The sequence below is a fragment of the Toxotes jaculatrix genome, chromosome 11 (genome assembly GCF_017976425.1).
Source record: "Toxotes jaculatrix isolate fToxJac2 chromosome 11, fToxJac2.pri, whole genome shotgun sequence".
NCBI classification, from domain to species: domain Eukaryota; kingdom Metazoa; phylum Chordata; class Actinopteri; family Toxotidae; genus Toxotes; species Toxotes jaculatrix.
This window is the reverse complement of record NC_054404.1, coordinates 7,551,655-7,573,097: the sequence shown is the minus strand read 5'-3', so window position 1 is coordinate 7,573,097 and position 21,443 is coordinate 7,551,655. Positions and strand designations below refer to the sequence as shown.

At 41.3% G+C, this 21,443-nt stretch overlaps 2 protein-coding genes across 7 annotated transcripts in view; one reads left to right on the top strand and one right to left on the bottom strand.

Annotated features, from left to right (window-relative positions):
- Nucleotides 1-569: 569 nt before the first annotated feature.
- Nucleotides 570-16,557, bottom strand: LOC121189465 (pleckstrin homology domain-containing family A member 1-like). 5 transcript variants are annotated; one of them, XM_041049604.1, is made up of 13 exons: nucleotides 12,204-12,708; nucleotides 11,136-11,192; nucleotides 10,967-11,012; nucleotides 8,155-8,252; nucleotides 7,579-7,710; nucleotides 7,173-7,313; nucleotides 6,560-6,628; nucleotides 5,923-5,987; nucleotides 5,716-5,779; nucleotides 5,392-5,481; nucleotides 4,061-4,134; nucleotides 3,159-3,233; nucleotides 1,700-2,074 (listed from the first exon to the last, which is right to left on the bottom strand). In XM_041049604.1, the coding sequence occupies exons 1-13, from the start codon at nucleotides 12,342-12,344 to the stop codon at nucleotides 1,843-1,845; spliced, it is 1,284 nt and encodes a 427-aa protein (XP_040905538.1). In that variant the 5' UTR covers nucleotides 12,345-12,708; the 3' UTR covers nucleotides 1,700-1,842. The 5 variants fall into 5 exon arrangements, 4 of the variants coding, with proteins under 4 accessions (XP_040905536.1, XP_040905535.1, XP_040905538.1 ...); XM_041049602.1 differs by lacking the exons at nucleotides 3,159-3,233; nucleotides 4,061-4,134 and adding an exon at nucleotides 16,440-16,557 and having other exon boundaries at nucleotides 570-2,074; nucleotides 12,204-12,434; XM_041049603.1 differs by lacking the exon at nucleotides 3,159-3,233 and having other exon boundaries at nucleotides 12,204-12,705.
- A 1,340-nt stretch (nucleotides 16,558-17,897) lies between these two features.
- The window catches only part of phactr2 (phosphatase and actin regulator 2), a 36,550-nt gene continuing 33,004 nt past the window's right edge, over nucleotides 17,898-21,443 (top strand). Inside the window, exon 1 of one of the 2 annotated variants that reach the window (XM_041049538.1) lies at nucleotides 17,898-18,111. In XM_041049538.1, the coding sequence (XP_040905472.1) occupies nucleotides 17,976-18,111 (136 nt within the window). In that variant the 5' untranslated portion in view covers nucleotides 17,898-17,975. The remainder of the gene's footprint in view (nucleotides 18,112-21,443) is intronic. The other variant, XM_041049542.1, reaches the window with a different exon arrangement.

The following is a 21,443-nucleotide window of genomic DNA, read 5'->3' as shown; positions in this document are numbered from 1 at the left end:
AAAAAAAAAAAAAGATTAGTGTGTATTATTTAGCAGGATTAAAGTGGGACATTTTTAAATAAAACCATGAGGCAACTGCCTGCTACTGGGATGGCAACACAGGCACAAGGAATAAGATCAGGAAACATCTAAAAGCATATAAAAATAATTCTGCTGCACACAGCTCTATTCTGCAAACACACAACACACAGAGCGGCCGTAGATAAACACAAACTGAAAAGAGAAAGACAGTCTGAGGAGTCATTAACATGTTAACATGCAATGGAAGTGTCTGAGATTGAATGTTTTTTTTATTTTCTGTTAAATCATAATCCAAAAATGTTTGCATGGTCTTCATACAGTCTCATCACCTTCAATGGATTGCAGGTTTAGTTAATTAATGTAAACCTGTTATAACCCAGTCTGTCAGGACATGAAGCTTATCTGTAACTGACCCAGCTCTATGGCTGAAGTTTTTATTACTATGAATGACAAAATGCATACGCGCTGATATCTTCATGTTAACTTATAACGCTGTTTCGCCTTTCCCACGTCATCCAGTCTCACAAATGTGAGTCCACAAAGACTGGTATGCTGAAACGTAGTTTGCAAAGACACTGATTCAGGTTGTGAAGTGATGCATGTACTGTGATAGCATTCAATTATTATTTTTTTTTTTTTGCTTTTCTTTTTGCGCCTCTGCACAGTACTCTCACTTTACTACCAGAGGTGAAATAACTGTAAAAACTGCATTACATTTACATGTAAGCTAATTCAGCTTGTGGTCAATAACAGTCAACTAATAAACTCACGGTGATCACCATTATATGATTAAACTGCTGACCTTAACCCTTCTACATCATATTCACAAATAAAAGAAGTTTAAATCAAAGGCTTGATAACTAAAAAAAAAAAAAAAATCAGACTAAATGTTACTGGAATACATTTGGTCTTGCATTATTATACACGCTGGATCATACAAATATATTCCCAATTTTCTGCATCTAGTCCTAGACCAGGCCAGAACGTTTGACTTATATTACTCATTTGCATTAGAGTGAGGGTTGGATCTCTAGACCAGGCTTGACCCACATCCCTAACACTGGCCAAAAACAGCAGACAAATCCAGTGTTACAATAGTCAGTGTATGAATGGACCACACCGTTTAAATCAGACTACAGAGAGGTGATGAAAAGCCAGTCCTCAGGTTGAACACTCTTTTCAGATGGTGAGGAAACACCTTGCACCCTTAAAAGCTCCCTTATTTTCTTGGAACAAAGCGGTTTACAAAAATCCTCTGCCCACAAATACCATTGAACACATCACTGTGCCTGTACAGGTTAAAATAAAGCTCTGTCACTGAAATCTAATAAGCACAAGTAAACTAAAATTTGTAGTTTTGTTTGACAACATCAACTCTTGGACAATAAATATGCCTTTGTAAATGCAACAGCAGGCAGGCAGAGGGGTGTGGGTGGAACTGGGTCGTCTTTGGCACACGAGTGCAGTTCAGTGGTGACCCGACTTGTTTCTCTTGCACACTGACGTCGCTGGCGAAGGTGCTCAAAAGATGATGTTGTACACTGTCACCCGCCAACAGCTTTGGTTTGAAAACCAATGCCTGCCCTTTTTTTTTTTCACCTGTTGCGTATGGTTTCGTCATTATCCACGGCATCTCTGTCAACATCCATCCAGATAAGCAAGTTTTAACGTCCAGTCCAACGACTCAGACCTCGCTCACTGGCAGGTCGGCGTCATCCAGGTCCATAGGTGGTTCAGACATGTGGGGCTCAAAGCTGCTCCGCCGTCGCCACGGTGACTCCTCCTCTGCGTTGGTGATGGTGGTCACAGGTGGTTCGCAGGTCACTTGGCCAGGCGCGTCTCCTGCAAGGACAGGCGTGCTGGCGTGTGGCTGTGACTGGGCCGTGGCAGCAGGCTCATGAAGTGCTCGCTGTCCCACGCCAGGCTGCGAGCGTGTGCCGCACGTGACAGCAGCCCCCCACTCTGGGTAGCATGGTGGCATGGCAGATATGGGCGAGCGAGGGACGGGGGGACCCGAGGGGCTGCGGTAGAAAGTGGAACGGCTGCCGTGTTCCTGCAGCACAAACAGTAAAGGACACAGAGAGAACAAGAATGAGGGAGATAAGACGAGTGGCTGTTAGTAACCAAAGTGAGTTCCTGATATGTACAGTTTATTTGAGAAGAACCAAAGTGAGTTACAGACTTGGAATTAGAACCAGAATGTGGGGCCTGATGCAGCTTGAAGGTTGTAGGTGCTGAAGGATGTAGCATTGCTAGAGAGTGGAGATGGTGGTAAAAGCAGTAGAAGTAGTAGTAGTAGTAGCAGAGGTAGCGGGAGTAGTGGTAGTAGCAGGGTTTAGTTTTGGTAGTCTCAACAGGTTGCAGTGGAAGAGCAGAGTGTCTTAGGAAGCAGTGGTTGGTTGTTGCTCATTATTTCACAGCTTTTCATTGTCAGATTTCAATCTCTGAAACACAAAACAGAAGCATGGGAAGAAGGAAAATAACACAGCAGAGGTAGTGAAAACAGAAAGTGGTAGCTGTTGAGCAGCTGGTGAAATGTTGGTTGGAGAAAAATCCCAGTCATAAAGCACCAAGAGACTCCAACACAAATATCTGTCAGCTTTAAGGTTCTGTATTTTCACACAGGTACTCCCACACGCTGACATAATGGGACTTTGCAGGCTTGTGAAATTTCTGATCAGTAAATCCACAAAGTGTCACTTAAGCATCACAAGATTTAAGAATCAGTTTCCTTATACAAACATGTCAAAATACAGGAGAGCCACACATGTTAAAGAGATTTATGCTGAATCCAAAGGTCCAAAGGTCAGGCTCATGCTGATTTTTAGAGACTGTTAAAAAGATCATCAGATAGTCTACCACACTGAACACCTGGTAAATTCCCCACAGCTCACTGAAAATACTGATTAATTGATTTAATCACATAACACAAGCACAGTAATAACCCAAATATTTGCATTTAAAGCAACACAGCACCATGAAAACCTATAGTTTGTGACTCTGGACGTGTGGATTCAGCTGAGGTGAGTTCTCATTTCAAAGCTGTTCAACATTAAGCTCACAAAAGGTATAGGAAGTCAACATCGAAACAAGTATATTATTGTTGTGTGTATGAGAAAGAGAGGAAAAAAACATACAGGCAGCGAACAGGAGGGAGGAGGAGAGACAAGCAGGATGTCACACATCTAAGACAGGTACACAGCTGCAGCAGACTGCAGAGATAACGGGGCATGAAGGGAAGAGAAACAGAAGGTGTGAAAGACACATGTACCCAGTAATAAAGACAGAGACAGAACAGGCTTAAGGTATTCATAGCTAAGCTGGTCAGGTAGTTCAAGCAGTGAGTGTGTGTTTGCACATGGATTGTTCATCAACTTGTGTATATTTTTACACTGATCATCATAAATAATGGTGAGGACACGTGAAAGCTGTGCAAGTGAAGCCATAAGGGAGGGAGGGAGGGAGCGGCTGCAGGTCTTTCCGATGGTTAGATGGTCATATTCCAACTGTTCATAGTCTGTACCCGGGAAACAGTTTTACTTTTTAGCACTTGAAAGACTTGAGGTGTGCTTGATTTGAGTTGCCATGCTTGTGGCGACAGTCATCACATGCAAGTGAAGCTAAACGAAGCACACCTTGAGTCTTACAGTTCCTGACACAACATCTTTTACCTGTTTAGCTGGAAACTATTCGAATCCAATGGACCTAAACTTTGAGCTGAGCTTAAACCGAAAGTTCAGGAAAAGGAAAAGTAAAGCAAAGGAGGAAGAGGAGTGGATGAGAGAAGCAGCGAGGACGAGGGCGTGAAAGGAAGGAGGAGCGCTTGTTGGGTTATCACAGCCATACGTAGGGTGTGTTTGGTTCTTAGCAAAAAAAAAAAAAAAAAGAAAAGAAAAAAAAAAAAAAGAGCATCAGATGTGCCGTCAGATCTGATCTGCCCTCATAATGTCTACAACCACAAAGGGCCAGCCAGTGAGTGGAAAACAGTATTAAAGGTAAACTTATAGTTTAAAGGGGGAATTTAGACGAGCTGACATACGTGCTGCTGCACTCCCCGATTCGGGACGTATACCTCTGTATACAGGGGTTCGACAGCCGTCTGGCCTGCCGCATCTGCAACAACACAGTGCAAAGCAGGATTAGAGCAGATGGGCCATCTGCCCACAGGGAGAGGAGGAGGTGGAGAGAATGTGACAAAGAAAGAAAGAAAGAAAGAGAGAAAGGGAAAAAGAGGATAGAGAGAACAGGCACAGGAGAGGAAAAGGGAGGTGAGAGAAAAACAAGCAAGAGAGAAAGACAGACACAGGAGGCGAGAAAGAGGGAACTGTAGAGAAACAGTCAGCGCAGACGTGTTGAGAATGATTCCAGTCTAACCAGAAGGAACCAGCTGCAGCAGAGGACAGTGTTTCTTCTGCAGACAGGACTATGGAACTGGTTTACTTCTCCCTTCTCACCTGCCAAGTCTACCTGCCCTTTAAGTACGTAGGCTCCTGATTAAACTAATTAAACAGGTCTAATGCTCAGGTAGTGCACTTACACAGATTTCATAAGGACACCCTGGTGGATCAGGGCTCAAGGCGCCAACCATAACAGCAACGTCCACAGTTTGTTGCATGTGATTCCCCATCTCTCTCTCCCCTCATTCTATCAACTGCCAGTTGTCTAATGAAGACATAACATGGCCAAAAAAGCACCTTTAAAAAAACATCTGTATCTTGTTGATGGATGGTGGGAAACAGGCTGTGCCAAAAACAGTAAATACTGCAAAAATAGCCTATAAAAGCCTATTACGTTATATAATAATGAACTTTTTCGCCAAATCATGTTGCTTCCTCATGGCCTTGTAGCAACTGCCCCAAGGCCCTGTACCAGGGAGTTAGGAAGTACTTGTGTAGACAACACAGAACAGAATTTAACTTTACCAGTCTTGTTTTCAGGCTATACAATCACAAATAGAGGAGCTGGGCCATGTTGTTAAACTACAACAATAAGAGCACATCCTGAAACGAGAGGTAACCAAACTACCGTTTCTGATACTTTGCATCTGTTTGAAATAAAATAAAAAATGGATTCTCATTGCATCTCTATGGCTTTAAGCTGTGTGAGCTCTTGTGTGAGCAAGAAACTGCAAACAATAATCAACAAATGGCGTGAGTGAAACAACACAAATAAGTCTGGTGAATACTCTTAGTCTAAGTAAGATACGTCTCAGGTTTTGCACATGTAAGACAAGTCTGAAGTCATTTCCCCTTTCCACAGGTACATGTGACATCTCTTCCTTTGTGACCCCAGTCAGACTTAAGTCTAAGTGTGATGACTTGAATCCATACCATGATGATACTGTACTGTACTGCAGTGTATGATACATACTGTGGCAGCAGACCTCCCAGGCCCCCGCTGGGCCACAATGGCCCCTGAGACAGCCTTGATCCAGCTGTGCATCTCCTCTGGACTGTCAGCCTGGTGGAGACAGAGAAGAAGGAAACGACAGTGAGAAAACAGAGAGAGAGAAGAATGGGACAGTGAGGATAGGAATCAGAATGAGATAGGTGATGGGAAGAGAAGGCAGACACACAAGAAAACTGATTAAAGTACAGAAGTTATGAACATCACAGTACAGTAACATCTATGAAATGTCTGAGTGGGTGTATGACAATCGACTGCACATTCCTTTTATGACAGAAAAAGATGCACCTGTATGTAAAACGTCCTTGATGTGGTGACGACTTCAAACAGATTATCTCTCATCATAATGTCACTACAACAAGAGTGGAAAACAAGTCAAATCATATTCATCTCTTCTACCGAATATCTTTATCTAAAACAGAAAAGGTAAACACCATCCTCTTGGGGGAAAAAAAAAATTTGTACAATGGGAAAATGCTGGGGCATGTTAAATACCTCTGTTTGCACTCCTGGACTTTGTGAACTTCCTTCAGTGGGATCATTCTCAGAGGCTCTTTCTCCTAAAGGTAAGAAAATAAGTGTTCATAGTTCTTGAAGAAGCTCAAACTTAACTGGTGCTCACAGTATTACATATGCCTTTTCTAAAGCACTGGCTAAAAACAGAGCAGAATTTTTCAGTTTCATAGGAACTGAAGACAGTGAACTTTGATAGGCGCAGCAGACTGCAAAGTAAAAACCCTGATGGTTGTAACTTTCTTGACTGGGCCATTTGATACAGCAGACAGAGAGTCTGTGTCCTTGGGGCCTGTTGATAGCCAAATAGACAGATAAAGCTGTCAAATAAGGGCAGACCCTGCCAAGTACGGGGGAATGGGACGTGCAGCATTGTCCTGAGGACAGTCTGTGTTTGTGTGCGTGTGTGTGTGTAAGAAAAGCCAAGGGGGGGCATGATAGGACATGTGAAGTGAGGGCACTGAATTCCACAGACTGCAGATAAAACATGTTAGAAGTCAGGGCTGTGTGTGTGTTTGCTGTTACTCTGCCTCAGACTGTGTGGGTGACTCCAATCCACATGCACCATCAATAAAAACATTCCTTAAAGACTTCACATAACTTCATCAAAGTTAATTACCAAATCAGACTTGAAGTAACTCATTGCGTTTTCTTCTAGCAGGAAATATCGCCGTTTCCAGTTCCTCATCTGTTGGTAAAGGGGAAAAGATGTTCGGTTTTTGTATCATTCACTGGAAAAACAAGAACTGTCAAGTTGCCACTTCACGACAATAATTAAAGGGCAGTCTTTTCAAGTTCCTACACATTTTATTACCTCTATATGTACAGAGGGGAAGTCCATTACTACTTGGGCATTTATAATGTACAGACTTGTACATACTGGAAGAGTTGCATTTCCTTAGGCAACCAATTTCTTTACCATAATCAAGCTGAGATCTCATCATCTCACATTGCCCAAGTCATAAGATTGTACATCCCCTCTCACATGAGGGGAGTATTTATTTTGTGAAAGTCACTTTAATTTTAACTACACCATTAATCATACACGGTATTGCAAATTCATGGTGAGGCTTGTTGCATTTTCAGAAAAGTCTGTGGTTGCACTGTGTGCAGGCAGCGACGCCGGTCACGTTTAAGTCCTGCTGTATTAAAGAATACCTCTGACTGGCATCAGACAGCAAAGCGAAACCAACTCATCCCGAGAGAGAACCATGACAGTGGTGGGTACTCACCACAGCTCCTTGCTTGACGCAGTAGCCTGACTTAATGACAGTGTGCTCCTGAGCTGGCCTGCCCAGGAAGTATGGCAGCTGGCTGTGAGAACGGTGCATGGCCTCACGCTCCGCTCTGTCTGCACCTTCACCACCTTCATGCTGGAGGGTGAGGGGACACCAGAAATGTTGATAGATTTTTCGGTTTAAAATGTTAGAAAACAGAGAAAAGCAGGGGTCAGATGTCAGATTGCAGTGTTCTTCCTACATTATTTAAGCAGCTTATTGTTAACAGCTGTTTGTCAGTATTGTGTGTGTTTCCCTGCAGGTTTCAAAAGCTCTGAAAGTAATACATTTTTAAATGTGTAATTAAAGTAATCACACACGTGCGTGGAAGTAGTGCATTACATGTGTGGTTGATGCTTACATGTGTCTGGGTGACGATGGGGACTCCTCCTATGATCTCTGTCTTATAGGAGACCTGTTTCTTGGGTCCTGTGACCTCCGGCAAAGCCTTCTGGTTCTCTGAATTCTGCTGGCCCTCAGACAACTTTGGCACCTTAGGAACACACAAACAAATCAGACCTGAGAAGGCTGAAAACAATTTTTAATTAAACACAGAAATAGACATTTTGAGGAATTTCGCAGAATGATGGAACAAAAGCTTTTCTGTCCATAGGTAAGATTGAGGATGTGACTTATATGTTTGCAGAGGCTGACGAGCCTTTGACACATTTTATATCCATTTCCTTTCTGGATCGTTAAGGCTTCATGGAGAACAATGGAAACAGTCCTTTATCCCAGTACTCAATACAACAATACAGCATCCTGTTAGTCATGCTATGACTCACTCCAGTCTTAGTTTCTTGACAGAAGAGGAAGGAATAAAAGTTTCTCCAAATGATAAAACATGAGCCAAAAAGAACAGATGAGTACAGCTGAATCAGGGCTGAACTGTATGTCTTGTGTTTATCTGTGCACAGTGTGTGTGTTTTTGTCTCACAGTGATTTTGGTGGCTTTATTGAGAGCGTTGACCCAGTCCACGAGGTCCTGCTGATCATTGGCCTGCAGGAAGAACTTCCTCATCCCAGCATTGATGACTAAGAGATCATAAAAAAACAGCACGGGGAACAATAGAGAGAGTGAAAGTATATTCAGGCCTCTTCGGTCAGAGTCAGACTACATTCTGTAGACCACACCACCTGATTCATTTGGTGTCTAATATAAATCACATGCGTATAACACTACACGTACACGTACAAATACGTACTCTGAAGTGGCACTGACTAACTGCGCTTTTGGCTTTTCTTGTACAGAAAATACGATGTGAGCATGAGTGGCAGAAGAACAGATCCACTGCCACAGATTTCTCTGGAAGTGAAAAACAACTGAGCCAAGGGACTCTCCCACACACAACCAGCAGCATTTTCTCCCCATGTGGATGATGACCCAGCTAGATTCAGCTGCCTCAGTCTGCCACCACCTACCCACTTCTGACCATGACGAAGAACGAAAAAGCCCACGGCTACCAGCCATCAAATACTGTTGCACATTTTCACACCCGTGTGAACATGAGCACACTCCGTTTTCAATGACAAAGAAATTTTTGGGTCAAATGCTGATTAGCTATGGATCAGGATTTGGGAACTGCAAGAAACCAAGTCTCTCATTCTCTCTCTCTGCCATAAATCCTTCAATTCTGCAGCTCATACCCTCCTTGTGTCTCCTTTATGTCCTTTCGGCACCATGGGAATAAATTACATTAACGCTGGACTGGTAAATTTGGCGGGGGCGAGCCGTAAAAGGCACTGAGAGCTCAAACTCTGTGGCACAATGAAGATCATTCTTCCTTGTTCTGTGTGTTTGGTACAGACAAATGCAAGACCTCACACTCTTTTTTTCCTCAACTTCTCCTGTAAATAAATCTGTCTGTCTGGTCTCATTCAGGTGGCCAGCATGAATGAATGAATCCAACAACCTTCCAATGTGTAAATGGAGTGGTAAACTGCTTGATAACAGGGAAAGTATAGCTGTCTCTTGGGCACTAGAATGACAAATCTGGGAAGGGGTTATCAGATCTGACTCATAGTTACACATAATAAAACAATGTGTGCCTGTGAGAAATGCAGCCAAGCACCAAAGTTCACACAAAATCAGCACCTTTGATCTCCCTCATCAGCACACATCAGTCACAGGCTACAATAAAGTCCTTTCTCACCATAAAAACATAAAGTGTCATGGTCATTACCCTAACTTTCCTAAATACTTCTTCACCCTGTGTTTCTTGTTAAGTTACTAGATGCATGGGTGGGCGGGGGGGGGCAGGATTTGTAGATACCAGCAAACATAACATGTGGCACACAAACGACAGTTTAAAAATAACTTCATACATCTCTGAATCACGCTCTGATTAGGATGCCGGCATCCTGTTGAAACCTCTGCAAGGCAACTGGTGTGCACACACAGCCAGGCAAAAACACAAACACACACACTCACGGCAGTCAGCTTCTTGTCACACACTAGCATTTCCTGCTATTGAAGCGGATAAAAGAAGAGGAGGGGGCAAGTAAACACTGACAGGGAATGGATGTTTACACCTAAATAACCTGATGATGGTTCATATTTATGCAACAGTTTTCATTCCCATCTTGACCACACAGGGTGAGAAGAAAAGGACAAATCAAGTCCAGATTTCTTTGTTAGAAAATATTCACTAGTAGGATATCAAGTGATTTTAGTAAACCACTGGTGGTGCTGTGGAGCAATTTTTTGACGAGCGAGGTCCTACATCATTACTAGAAAGTGTCTACCAGCACGAGCACAGGAGCATACGTGCATGCCACGAGAATAGAAGTGACGAGATACATATTGCAGCCAATCACAGAGGGCAATAATGTGTATCAACAGTTAGTGGAGTTAATGTGCCTCATGTGATGCACCAGTAGAAGCTGATGTAAACAATGAAGGGTTAAAATTTTGTGGGGTGGGGAATGCACTCAACATGCTAATAAGTCCTTCAGGATAGATGCAATGCAAAACTGTTTGTTTACAACAAAAAAGTCCACAGGGTAATTTTAATATTCAGGTTAACAGGAAACACAGATGAGATGAAACCCACAGCTTATCTGCAGTGCAATGTGGAGGACAATTATAAAACAGGACTACTGGGAGAAATGTCTACTTGCTGAGGCTCAGACTTTATTAGACCTAAAAATATGATCCAAGAAAACTTATCAGAAGCCAACACAACCGCCTCTTTGGCTAAAGTTATGAACTCTGAAAGGCACAAACAATCCTAAAACAGTTAAACCTAATGAACACAAGCCCAGATCATCAACTGCTGCAGCCTCCTGCATCTTAGTGTGTTGGCTAAACAGACAATGTTGAACAAAGCTGCCAATGGTGGAGAAAGTATGTGGAGAGCAGTGCTTGACCAAGTTTAGAGGGCAGACAAGAACAGCAAACATTCTTCCCTTAGGCTATATTAAGTTTAGTCAGCTCAGTCAACATGTGATTAATCACACCATCACTACTCATGTTTGCAGAGCACTGCAGGCATCTTTAACTTCTATACTTTTATGAAGTTTCTTATAGTCTTTGCAGTCAACAATATTTCCCAAGACCCATTTGCTATACTATGGCTGTGTAGCAAAAAAAAAAAACATTTTACGTGTAAAAGGTTAGAGAAATTATTTGTATATATGTCTATGTTTTTCTATGACCCTACTCCTTCAGCAAACTATCACATTCATATTGTCAGTGCTAACACATTAATAACAGATAGCCAAGATTGTACTGATCAGTGTTTTCTTACCAAAGCAGAATTCTGCCTTAGGCCTCAGCTTAGTGGCATCGCTGACCTATAGGAGGACAAAGCTCTCAACTGTTAGCTTCCAAGTTCAACCAAATACTGTAAATGGATTCTATTTATATATAATCATGCTAGTGTCAGATAAGCTGGTGGTGGTAATATCTCTGTGTACCTTAGAGATGTAGGTGAGCTTGAGTGAACCAACGCAGTCTGCACCAACAGGCAGATTCTGTGGGAGAATGGTTAAAAAACAAGAACAAAATACAACATATGCATTTACATATGTAAAGAGAAAGATAAAACTAGTCATTCATCATTCTATTATAGAAAAGCCCTCAGCAGTGGATTACTGACAAAACGAAATGTGGCGAAAAGGTGAAGTCAAGTTCTGAAAAGCAAGTCAATATTATAGAGTAAGTACAGTATACTTTGGCTGCATTCCATGATAGTTAATTTCAGTGTCTTGCTGTGTGTCTGAAACTAGGGGATCCAGATTTAACATCATTAAAATTTAACCTTTTTCAATCTATAAAAAGAAAAGGACTTACTAAATTATTTAAAATTCTTCCTGCACTACATCATTTATGAATACTTCATGTAACAGCACATTTACAAATACAGCATCTTTAAACCAGCATGATGTACAAGCCAAGAGGAGAGTTATACTGTAATAACTGTGACACCAAGGGTCACAGAGCAGAAAATGTTGACTACTTTGGTCCCTGCAAACATCAGTATTCTCTATGTGGACAAAACCAGAGGACTACAGCATTTAAAAAAAAAAACTAATCCCTGGTTTAGAGATAAACTTTGAATTTGTTTTATCCCCAGTCTAACCCATTTACAGCAATGTCTGCTGATTGCAAACTAACACAGACACACTGTTAGCACTGACCTACTCCTGTGCCTGTAATATGTGCTTCCAGTTTGCTGTCAACTAGAATTTCATAATACAAGGCCTCCCATCCTTGTGTGACGGTCTGGCGATGGAAACATTTAGCCTGTACTTAGCTTTGTGTTCATAATGAATGAAGACAGCCTAGCTAAAAGTGGCCTGCAGTTAGCCCACAGTTGCATGAGAGCTGATCAACCACGCTGATAACAAACGCTAGCTGGCATATAGTTGCCTGTAAATTGCCCAATTTTCCATCAACAAATTAAACATTTGCCTGTGACTTACCTGCGGGACTTTTTCCCAAAAAGAGCTAAGAGCTAAGCTAACGCAGCCCTGTGTAATTACCTGCGGGTTGTCCATGAACCACACCAGGCTTCCCTGCTGTGTGTCCAATATGAAGTAACGGCGCAAGAACTTGCCACTGCTCTCATTCTCCTCGATGTCCAGGAAGCCACAGATGCGGTTCTGTCGGTCCACGTAAGGCATCTCGCTGCCGGGACATTCCCTGGCCTGCTAGGGCCGGGAGTGGAGAAAAGCGGGTGAAGAGTGGGGGCAATCGGGACCGGGGAAGAATTCCTGAAGGACAGAGAGAAAAGAGTGCAAAGAGAGATGTGTAAGGAGGGAGGGAGTAAATGAGGAATTTCTGTTGTCTCTGTAGTGAGCGTTTGCTAGCGTGTCCCGCTCCCTCTTTCTCTTTCTCTCTGTATCTACTGTATCTGTGGTCTCTCTGCCACCTGGAGCTCACTAGGCTACAGCCTGCATGGGGATCATGTGACACAAACCACAACCCCGCCTTTATCCTTTTATATCAGCCTCACCCACTCTCTCTCCGTCTTTTGCTCTCTCTGAGTCTCTCTCTTTTTTTCCTGTAACACACGCTACCCTCTGTCACTCTCTCTTCTATCTCCTCCACCCACCCTGGCTTTCGCTCTTTCTTTCCTTCTCCGTCTTCTCTTGCAGGCCTCTCCTCTCTCACTTTCTGTGCTATCTCCTCCCAACTGCTCTCTCATCCGATTTGGCAAGCCTCTGGCCAGCCCCTTCTATTCCCTCCCTCCTGCCACAGCTGAGCACCCACTTGAGCATGGTCAAAAAAAAAAAAAAAAAAAAGCCACTGAGCTCAGCCATGTTCGACACAAAGAAACAACACAAACACCCTCAGGAGCCGCGTGGGAGAGAATGTGCAATATTTAACCTGCTGAGGCCTGATACATCCCCAAAACCTACTGCTCACTGCAAATCAACGAAAAAAAAAGCAAATGATTAAAGTGCATCAGTTTAGTCTTATGTGTGTAAATGCAAGCATCTCAATGTCAAACCCTGTGTGGGTGGGTGCAGCATTACTGTACGCATATTGTCGCATTAGCCTGTTTAAGCTGCTGTCTTTTTGGCCTGCGCCTAAAATATGTGAGTGAGATGAATCTTTGGAAAGCAAAGATAAAGACGCTCTTTCTCCATGACGTTATGAGCACTGTGTGGGTGGATGGGGGCAAATCAGGGACAAAAGGCCTGGTTGTTGTGCATGGACTCTGGGCTGGGAGCATCTCAGTTAGTCCCTGCATCTATGCGAGTCATCCCATTTGACACACAGGCACCAGAAAGGAGCAACACTGTCAGAGGCGACTAACTCAACACTACACAAACACCGATTGTCATGTGAGAGTGAGAGACATCTCTGTGGAGTTCAGTGATCCTGTAAATGAGGTGCTGTGCACAAGTTCATCTGCATGCATGCTGATTCATTTCAGTGATGCAGATTAGATGTTAGAGATAGTGCAAAACAAAATCCCTACGAGGTGATCAGGCAACCATGTAAACTGCAGAGATATTAAATTTGATAACAGGTAAATCAGTGGCCTCTTTTTCTATTTCTAGTGAAAAATAGGTATATGGACTACAGCAGACCAACACTGATATTTGAGAATTTGTAAAAATGTGATGGCAATATATAAGCCAATATACATTTTTTACACAAACACATAACATAGAGAAACATAATCGATAAGTATCACTTAAGTTATTTTGTAAAAGAATTGTGATTAAGGACCAGGACGGCAGCTTTACTGTTTTGGTTCACCCTCACTGCTCGGCCACAACAGGCAGCTGTTTTCAGCAAATATTACTCTACAAACTCCCTGTACACAACCTGCTCAGCGCCAAACAGCAGACAGACACCGTTAGTGACTAACTGGTGAACATGGTGGAGCATTAGCTGCTAAAGAGTCACAATACTTCCCTCAGGAGTTGGTAGAGCCCAAAACTGAGCAAAAAAAGAGAGAATATTGGACTTAAACAGTCGATAGGAGGCCAAACACATGACTCCAAATGAATCATAAAGTTGCTGTGTAGAGTAAATGCTCAATGTGTTAAAAAAAAAAAATCAACCATTTGCTAACAAATTTGCCATATCAACTTAAAAGGTGATATGTCACAACACTGAGTAGGTTTATATGAATACTAGTTTACAACACTGGATCATATTCTGGATATGATACTGATGTGGAACATGAGAAACCCGGTTTTTAAATCTTCTCTGTACAGACAATCACAAGAGTATGTCGGTTTTTCTGATCGTCAGTCAGCGCAGGCATGTCTTTGAATCCTGCACATCCAAACAATCTCTGTGATTACTGTACTGGCTCAGTTACCTAAGAAGTTAGGAATGAACTCGGTTTGGTTTCTGCTGTACATACTGCTGAAACATGATTACATTTACAACTGTACTAGATTTGACTCTCCATCTTATCATTAGTAATGAATAAAGGCTGACCAACACCTGTTTTTTTTAGGCTGGTATTAGTCGTGCTTCCATATAACTGTCAAGCAAATTTGATCATTTTTCATTTTCTGCTTCCTCTTCTCTAGAAATGGAAATAGCTGGTCTCCTATTAAAAGCATCAACTCTTTCCCCGAAAAAGGCAAAAACCACCTCAAGCGAACACAGAAAGTGTTTTGCGCAACTTTTTTTTTTTTTAATTTCATCGACCTTTTCTATTTGGTTTTGTGACTAAGATGCATACTGAGTGGGACATTTCTGCACTGCAATGTCTTAATGTTACTTGTGTCTGATATATACAGCTGTTCTAAGCCAATATTGACTATATATCTGCCTGCCCATTCTGTCAATCTACCCCTAGTGTACACAACATCATTAGATTATTTGTTAATTAATTAATCCATCATTAATCCATCCACACACCTGCACACATGGCAGGCAACAATAAGAAACTATAAGGTGTTTATATGACATACATATTTGGATTTCTACAGCCAGGATAGTAGGTTTATATGTGCAAACACGGACAGTTACCAGGATACTAGTGTGCATGCATAGATGCACTCATTCTGTTTGGGCTCACAAATGGGAGGTTACACAGCAGAGCTTCCTGTTTAATGCATGTGAGACTGTTATGAAATTGAGTGATAGAGAACAAGAGAAAGTGAGAGAGATACACTACCAAAATAAATGAGAACATGCAAAGTGAGAACCAGAGAGCGGCAAAGAGAAGCCAGTTTAAAGGTCTAACTCCGAAGAAGCTCAGATAAGGCTGCATGATATATGTTGACTTGTTTCTAGGTCAAACACTCTCCCAGTAAACTCACTCTTTACATTTGCAGGAAGGCTTTGTCCACTATCACATGGCAACCAACTGGTCACACAGGACAAGTCATAAAACGACAGTGAGCACCAGCTGGACAGACCAGTTCTGGGTCTGAGGCCCCCCCCCCCCCCCCCCGTGCAGTTGCCAGTTTCACCCCGTTGGTGATCCAGCCTTGTTCGAGGAGATCAAATTTTATTATACATTTGGTTTCAGTAAGACCAATGAAATAAATCATCTATAAGACAAAAAACACTGCGGTACAAATACCGCAGGAACGAGGGGAATAAAAGGAAAGTGCTGTGAAAGACTTGGCTCTTCACAGGTCAAAGGTGGGACAGGTCATTCCAGTTCAGCTGAAAAGACTAATTTCTGGTCAGGCTCTGAAAGCAGCACATACAGCAACCTTGTGTTGTTTGAGAGGCAGGATCCTGTTTAACACAATAATATGCTACTGTGAGTGTTTTTTTTTTCTTTTCTGTCTCAGATTTCCAGAGCAGGACAAAACAAAATGAAGGTGCACACTTATTAAACATTAACTAGTAACACTAACTATTTTTCTGAGTCACTATGACAAATGACTCGGCCCACGAACTTCCACAAAAATAACTTCAAATGACCATAACAGGCTGACAACATTTGTGTTAGCAGCATCAGTAACTCTGGCTCGCCGGCCTGAAGTTAACTGGGAGACATGGCTCAGATTAGCCTGCTATTAGCAGCTGACGCTGTTCCACACCACCACATTATATTACTTTACCAAAAACTAAAAACATTATTACTGTAGCTTTACAGGCTAACTGTATCTGCCGTTGTAGCTAATAAGTTTTATCACACGCGATAGCCAAACGTTAACCTAGCTAACGTTAGCGACTCGTCTTAGCCACTCTCGTAAATTTTAACAGGCAACTTTGACTGTACGAACCAACGGAAAGTACGTTTATTGGGATTAATTGGTTTTGTTCAACGTCCCGGGCTGGCTTACCCAAGTCTTCCCTTCTGTGACTGCTGCACTTAAGGTCCGTTGGTGTCGGTGTTGTCGGGTCTGTCCTGTCTGCCTCAGCCCATCTCCAATGATCCAGGACACACGGCGAACTCCAATGCTGCTCCACAGATCGTCTATTAGGAAGATGATCACTCTGTGCAGTAAAAAACAAAAAAAAACAAAAAAAAAAACAGACGGTGGTTTGGTAGTATTTGGTAACGGTTTACCCCTCACTGATATCAAATCCAACTTGAATTCATGCAAGGATCAGGCCTGTTTTCCTTTATAAATAAAATTAAACAAATACTTGGCCTGGATGGTTTACACTGATAGTAATCTGCTCCATTCAAACCTGTAACTGATCTGAAAAAATGTTTTGAAGCGCTGGTGGTCGGAAAAGGAGATCAGAGTGAGACCTCGTGTTTTGTTTAAATCAGCTCTAGGTGTACAGTATGAGACAAGAATTGGGTGTCGACATGGATGGAAATCGGAGTAGATAAAACCAGAGCGGTGATTTAGCGACATCTAACGTTTAACAAGCCTGTTTTCCATGACGTTACCATGACAGTTTGTTATTGCGTAACATTTATTTTGTCGTTGATTAAAAAAAAACAAACAAACAAAACACAAAAAACAAAAGAAAAACTTCCTTCTAGAAAACGCTATTACCTTATTGTGCACTTTGGACTGCCCCCTGTCCATAACATTACAGAATATTTATGGTCATTGATTCCAAGCAAACGGGAGCTACAGATTTTTATTTTATTTTAATGTGATTGTGGTTCCTATTTTCACGACAGGTAACCTTTTTTTTCTTCATTTTATTTCAAGATTTGGAATTGTCTAGAAAAATGTCTCGGCCACCTGCCTTGCATTCAAATTCTTTAATAAATGTTTTGTTTTGTTTTGTTTTTTTGTTGTTGTTGTTTGGGAACATCTGAAGACGTTCTCACTTCCTGAAGATAATTCATTGACACTATTTATAATACCCGCATCAGAGACCCTGGATATATTAGAGACATATTAAAGATATGCATTTTCGTGCAAACAAAACAGAAATCGCAGCAAAGGACAATGCGATGCAAATTTATGCAGCCTGGACTAACTTAAGATACGAATTATTAGGCTGTTAATAAATAGGTTATATGTATTTTAATGCAAGTATCCTACAGTGCATTAGGCAGTGTGACATTTCGCCTGCACTCAAACTTGGAAACTGAAAAAAAGAAAAAGACCTTCAACAACCAGGTAATTGGCATGTAGCTACCTTTACCTTTCATAATCATTCCCTTTGTAGTCAGATCTTATTTTAAAGATCATTATATACATATGTATATGTATATATAGATAACCTGCCTTTCCGAGGAGATGGGCGTTGACAAACTCAGAAACACACACGCGGTCAGAGGAAAAGTTTGAGCAGAGGAAGAGGGGCGGGCGGGCTGAATGATGTTGATGAGGTTCATATGAGGTTTCTTTTAGTCTCGTCACTGAATCTGCTACCTCTGTCCTGGCGGGCTCACAGAAGAGGCGATCATGGAAGAGGAGGGGGATACCCACTCGGAGATGAGGCATTTTCCTCTGCCGTGGCCTCTCCCCAGGCTCCGCTCTCACAGTGACACCTCCGGATTCCGGGCAAGAGTTCTGTGCAGGCTCCGGGGAGCCCGCTCAGGTAGGACAGCCCCCCAGTTTTACCAAAAAAAAAACTTGCATTTACAACTTGGAATTGCTGAAAAATTAGTAATTGAAACCCCATCACTGGATCTTGGGGTTGAGTGAAGAAACTTAACTAAATTTAACTCAGTACTGCTGTTATATACATTCAAAATAAGTGCCTGCCAGGTTTTGACAGGCAGTTATTGCCTCTGTCTTTCATGCCCAGCAAGAATTGGTTCTCTTTTCTTTTGGTGTTGCAAGTTACACCGGTTGTTTCTGGCAAGACAGCACCTCCATATGACTAATAAAGCAACAGTGGCTTCCTGCTCTCCTACACAAAAAAACCTCCCTTACTTTCTCTCTGTGTGTCTCTGGATACCATAAATAAGCAAACACTTTATTTTTTTGTTCTTCTTTATCAAGTCTTACTATATTTAAAAAGGTGAACATTTTGATCATTTGTTCTTGTACAGTGGCTGTAATGAGCTTTTTCCTTCAACTGATCAACTAAAAAGCTAGTCTGAAGTTTATCGTAAAACAATAAGTAATTGTATAAATATTTACAATTTACAAGTGATTTTAGGTTAAATACGCCCAGTAATTGAAAGATCCAACTGCTTGGCAAAAAGTACAACATGAAGACAAAGAAACACACCAAACAAATCCACAACAAGTTTGTTAAAAAGTTAAAAATGCTGCCAAAAGTGCCTTTAATAATATTCACTTGCACCAGTCATTCATTCACTGTTTTATGGTTATATTCAGTTAACATCAATGTGTGTAAATTAGTTTACACTTCGATATTATAGGTGTTTTCTCCAGGTTAGGAGTGAGAAAGTTGTAAAACAGTGAAACAAAAGGCCCAAGGTGAGACGATGAAACCTATTCATGACATCGGTCATGGTGTTAACCAGCCTTCTGTCCTCAGTGTCTTACTTAAATGTCAGTTTCATAGTTTTGCTGCCTGAAGCCAGTGTCTGTTGAGGCCTGACAGGCTTATACACTGTTTCAGTGGTTAGAACCACTTCCTATCAGCCGTCTTAAGGCTTTTAGCAGAGATCTCACCCTGCAGCGGTGCTCTCCACTTGAATTACACGCCTACACCTGACATAAACTGCAGGCATTTATATTCTGCTTTTCCACAAGGTCTGCTGTGTTCTGCAGCTTAAATTCTTATAACGTTACAATAGCATTTATATTTGAAGTTGCAGCTATTTTTCTTGTGCTAAGTTGCCACAGGAAGTGTTCTGTGTTTATGGTCAAGTTGTAATTACAGGAAATGATCGTGGAGTGGAGCCGTTAGAAAATTAGACGTCCAAAGTTGTTTATGTGTCCTGCCAGTCTGAATTTTGAACTTCATGTCTAAACTGCCCAGAAGTAATTTGACTCCTTGAATTAGTCTGAAAACGAAACACTAGATCTGATTGTTAGATATTTCATATCCATGTTCATATACAATCCACTTATATACAGTCCTCACTGTCTGTTTTTTTTTTTTTTTATCATATTTATATGTAGCATGGACTAAGACTATGATTTTTTATTTCACAACTGAACTAAATTCATAAAAGATCCCTATAAGACTTTCTCTGTGTTGTGTTGTGATACTGTGTAAACTGAACAGTTTGTAAATCAGTCAACAGAGGGAGCTAATCTACCTTCTTACAGAGATCCTGGAAAACAAAGTGCATAAAAATGGCAACTCACACAAAAGATGACATTATAGTTTCAAGCTTCACAAGTAAGTCTGAAATTGATCTGAAATGTAGGTAAGATCTGACTTGAATTTCTAAATTTAAACAATAACAAACAGCATTTCTCTGTTTTTTTTTCTTTTTTTAGAATTACATCACTCTTGTGTTTTAAAACTTGCAGTGGTGTATTTGACCCTGCTGATGAGAAATTTCTCTTATACAAAAATCTCTTATAATAAAAATGGCCCTGTGGGGAATATTACCAGAAATAATGCCTAAGGGGAGGGATGTCTTTTTCATGTAAAGGAAACTTTTTTTTTTTTTTTTTTTTTTTAACAAAATCTAAGAAAACATTGGACTAAAAAGGAAATGCAACCCCACAGAGCTGGGAACATGCAAGTCAACAGGAAGCATAAATAAATACAAAAAGGAGGCCATTTTAGGTAAAAGTGAATTCTCAGAATTATTTGATGAGCACTAATAATCCACCCCCACTTCAATTATTTATTCTTTTTTTATGTCCACTTCATCCTTTTCAGGGTTATGGAGGATCGCTTCACTTTGATCTACTGGAAAGATAAAGCATTTACTGAAGCTAATGAGCCCACTTGTGGCAGCAGTAATCTCTGTGCTACTAACTATATATGGAACTTTATGTTAATCGGTTGCTTTTAAAAGCAGTTCTTGCTTGTTTGAAAATTGTAAACTCATCTCTGCCAAATTACGTGGCAAAGTGCTGTGAATATCAATAAGACATCAGGACTTCTGACATAAATGTTTGTAAAGGAGGATATTTCTCCTTAAACATTTTAAAATCAAAGATGAATTTGTCATCAAAACTTGAAAAATAACTAATTTTAACACACGTCTGCATATGAAATTGTGCACTCACACATGCATTTGTGTATGTGTATATGTATGCCAAAAAATCTGTTTGAAATAATGTGTAGGCTGAGATGGTATTTGCTGTCCATTGTAAATAGCATGTTGTCCTCCAGATGGGCACTGTATCGCTCTTGTAATTACACAGGCAGGGAAAAAAAGAGAAGAGGGGGATAAAAGGGAGGAAGAGATAAAGAGTGAACATGAGAGGAGAAGGCCAAGAAGTAGATATATTAAGACAAAAGAAAACAATAAAGGACAAAAGGGGAGAGAGGGAAGAGAGTCAAAGAGTGGAAAGTAAAGGAGACAGTTTGATGGGGACAAGGGAAAATTATGAAAACAGCAAAGAGGGGAGAGGAGGCAAAAAAAAGGGATGCAAGGACAGGATGATTAAGGAGGGTGAGAAGGCAGATGGAAAGGCAGAAGAAAAGAAGAGGACAACAGAGGAGTGTTAGCTTGCTGGTGCGCTCTGCTCCTTGTGGGTATGCTCCTCAAAATAACATTGATTATATACCCTTTTAGTCTGCAATAAGTACTTGTTAAATGTGCTGTAATGCAGAGAACAGCCCTCCCCCTTCACTGCCCACACACAATCTATCCTCAGACACGGCTGTAGCTGCTGTAACATCCACCGACATGCCCAAAATGTTATGGTTAAGGTTTTCTTCAGAAATTAAAGGTCCTATTTATAATGGAGTTGTAGTTCGAACTGTTTGCATATTCTTCTTGTCATAAGTAGTTGCAGAGACATTCGACAAGCTAGGGCATCGGA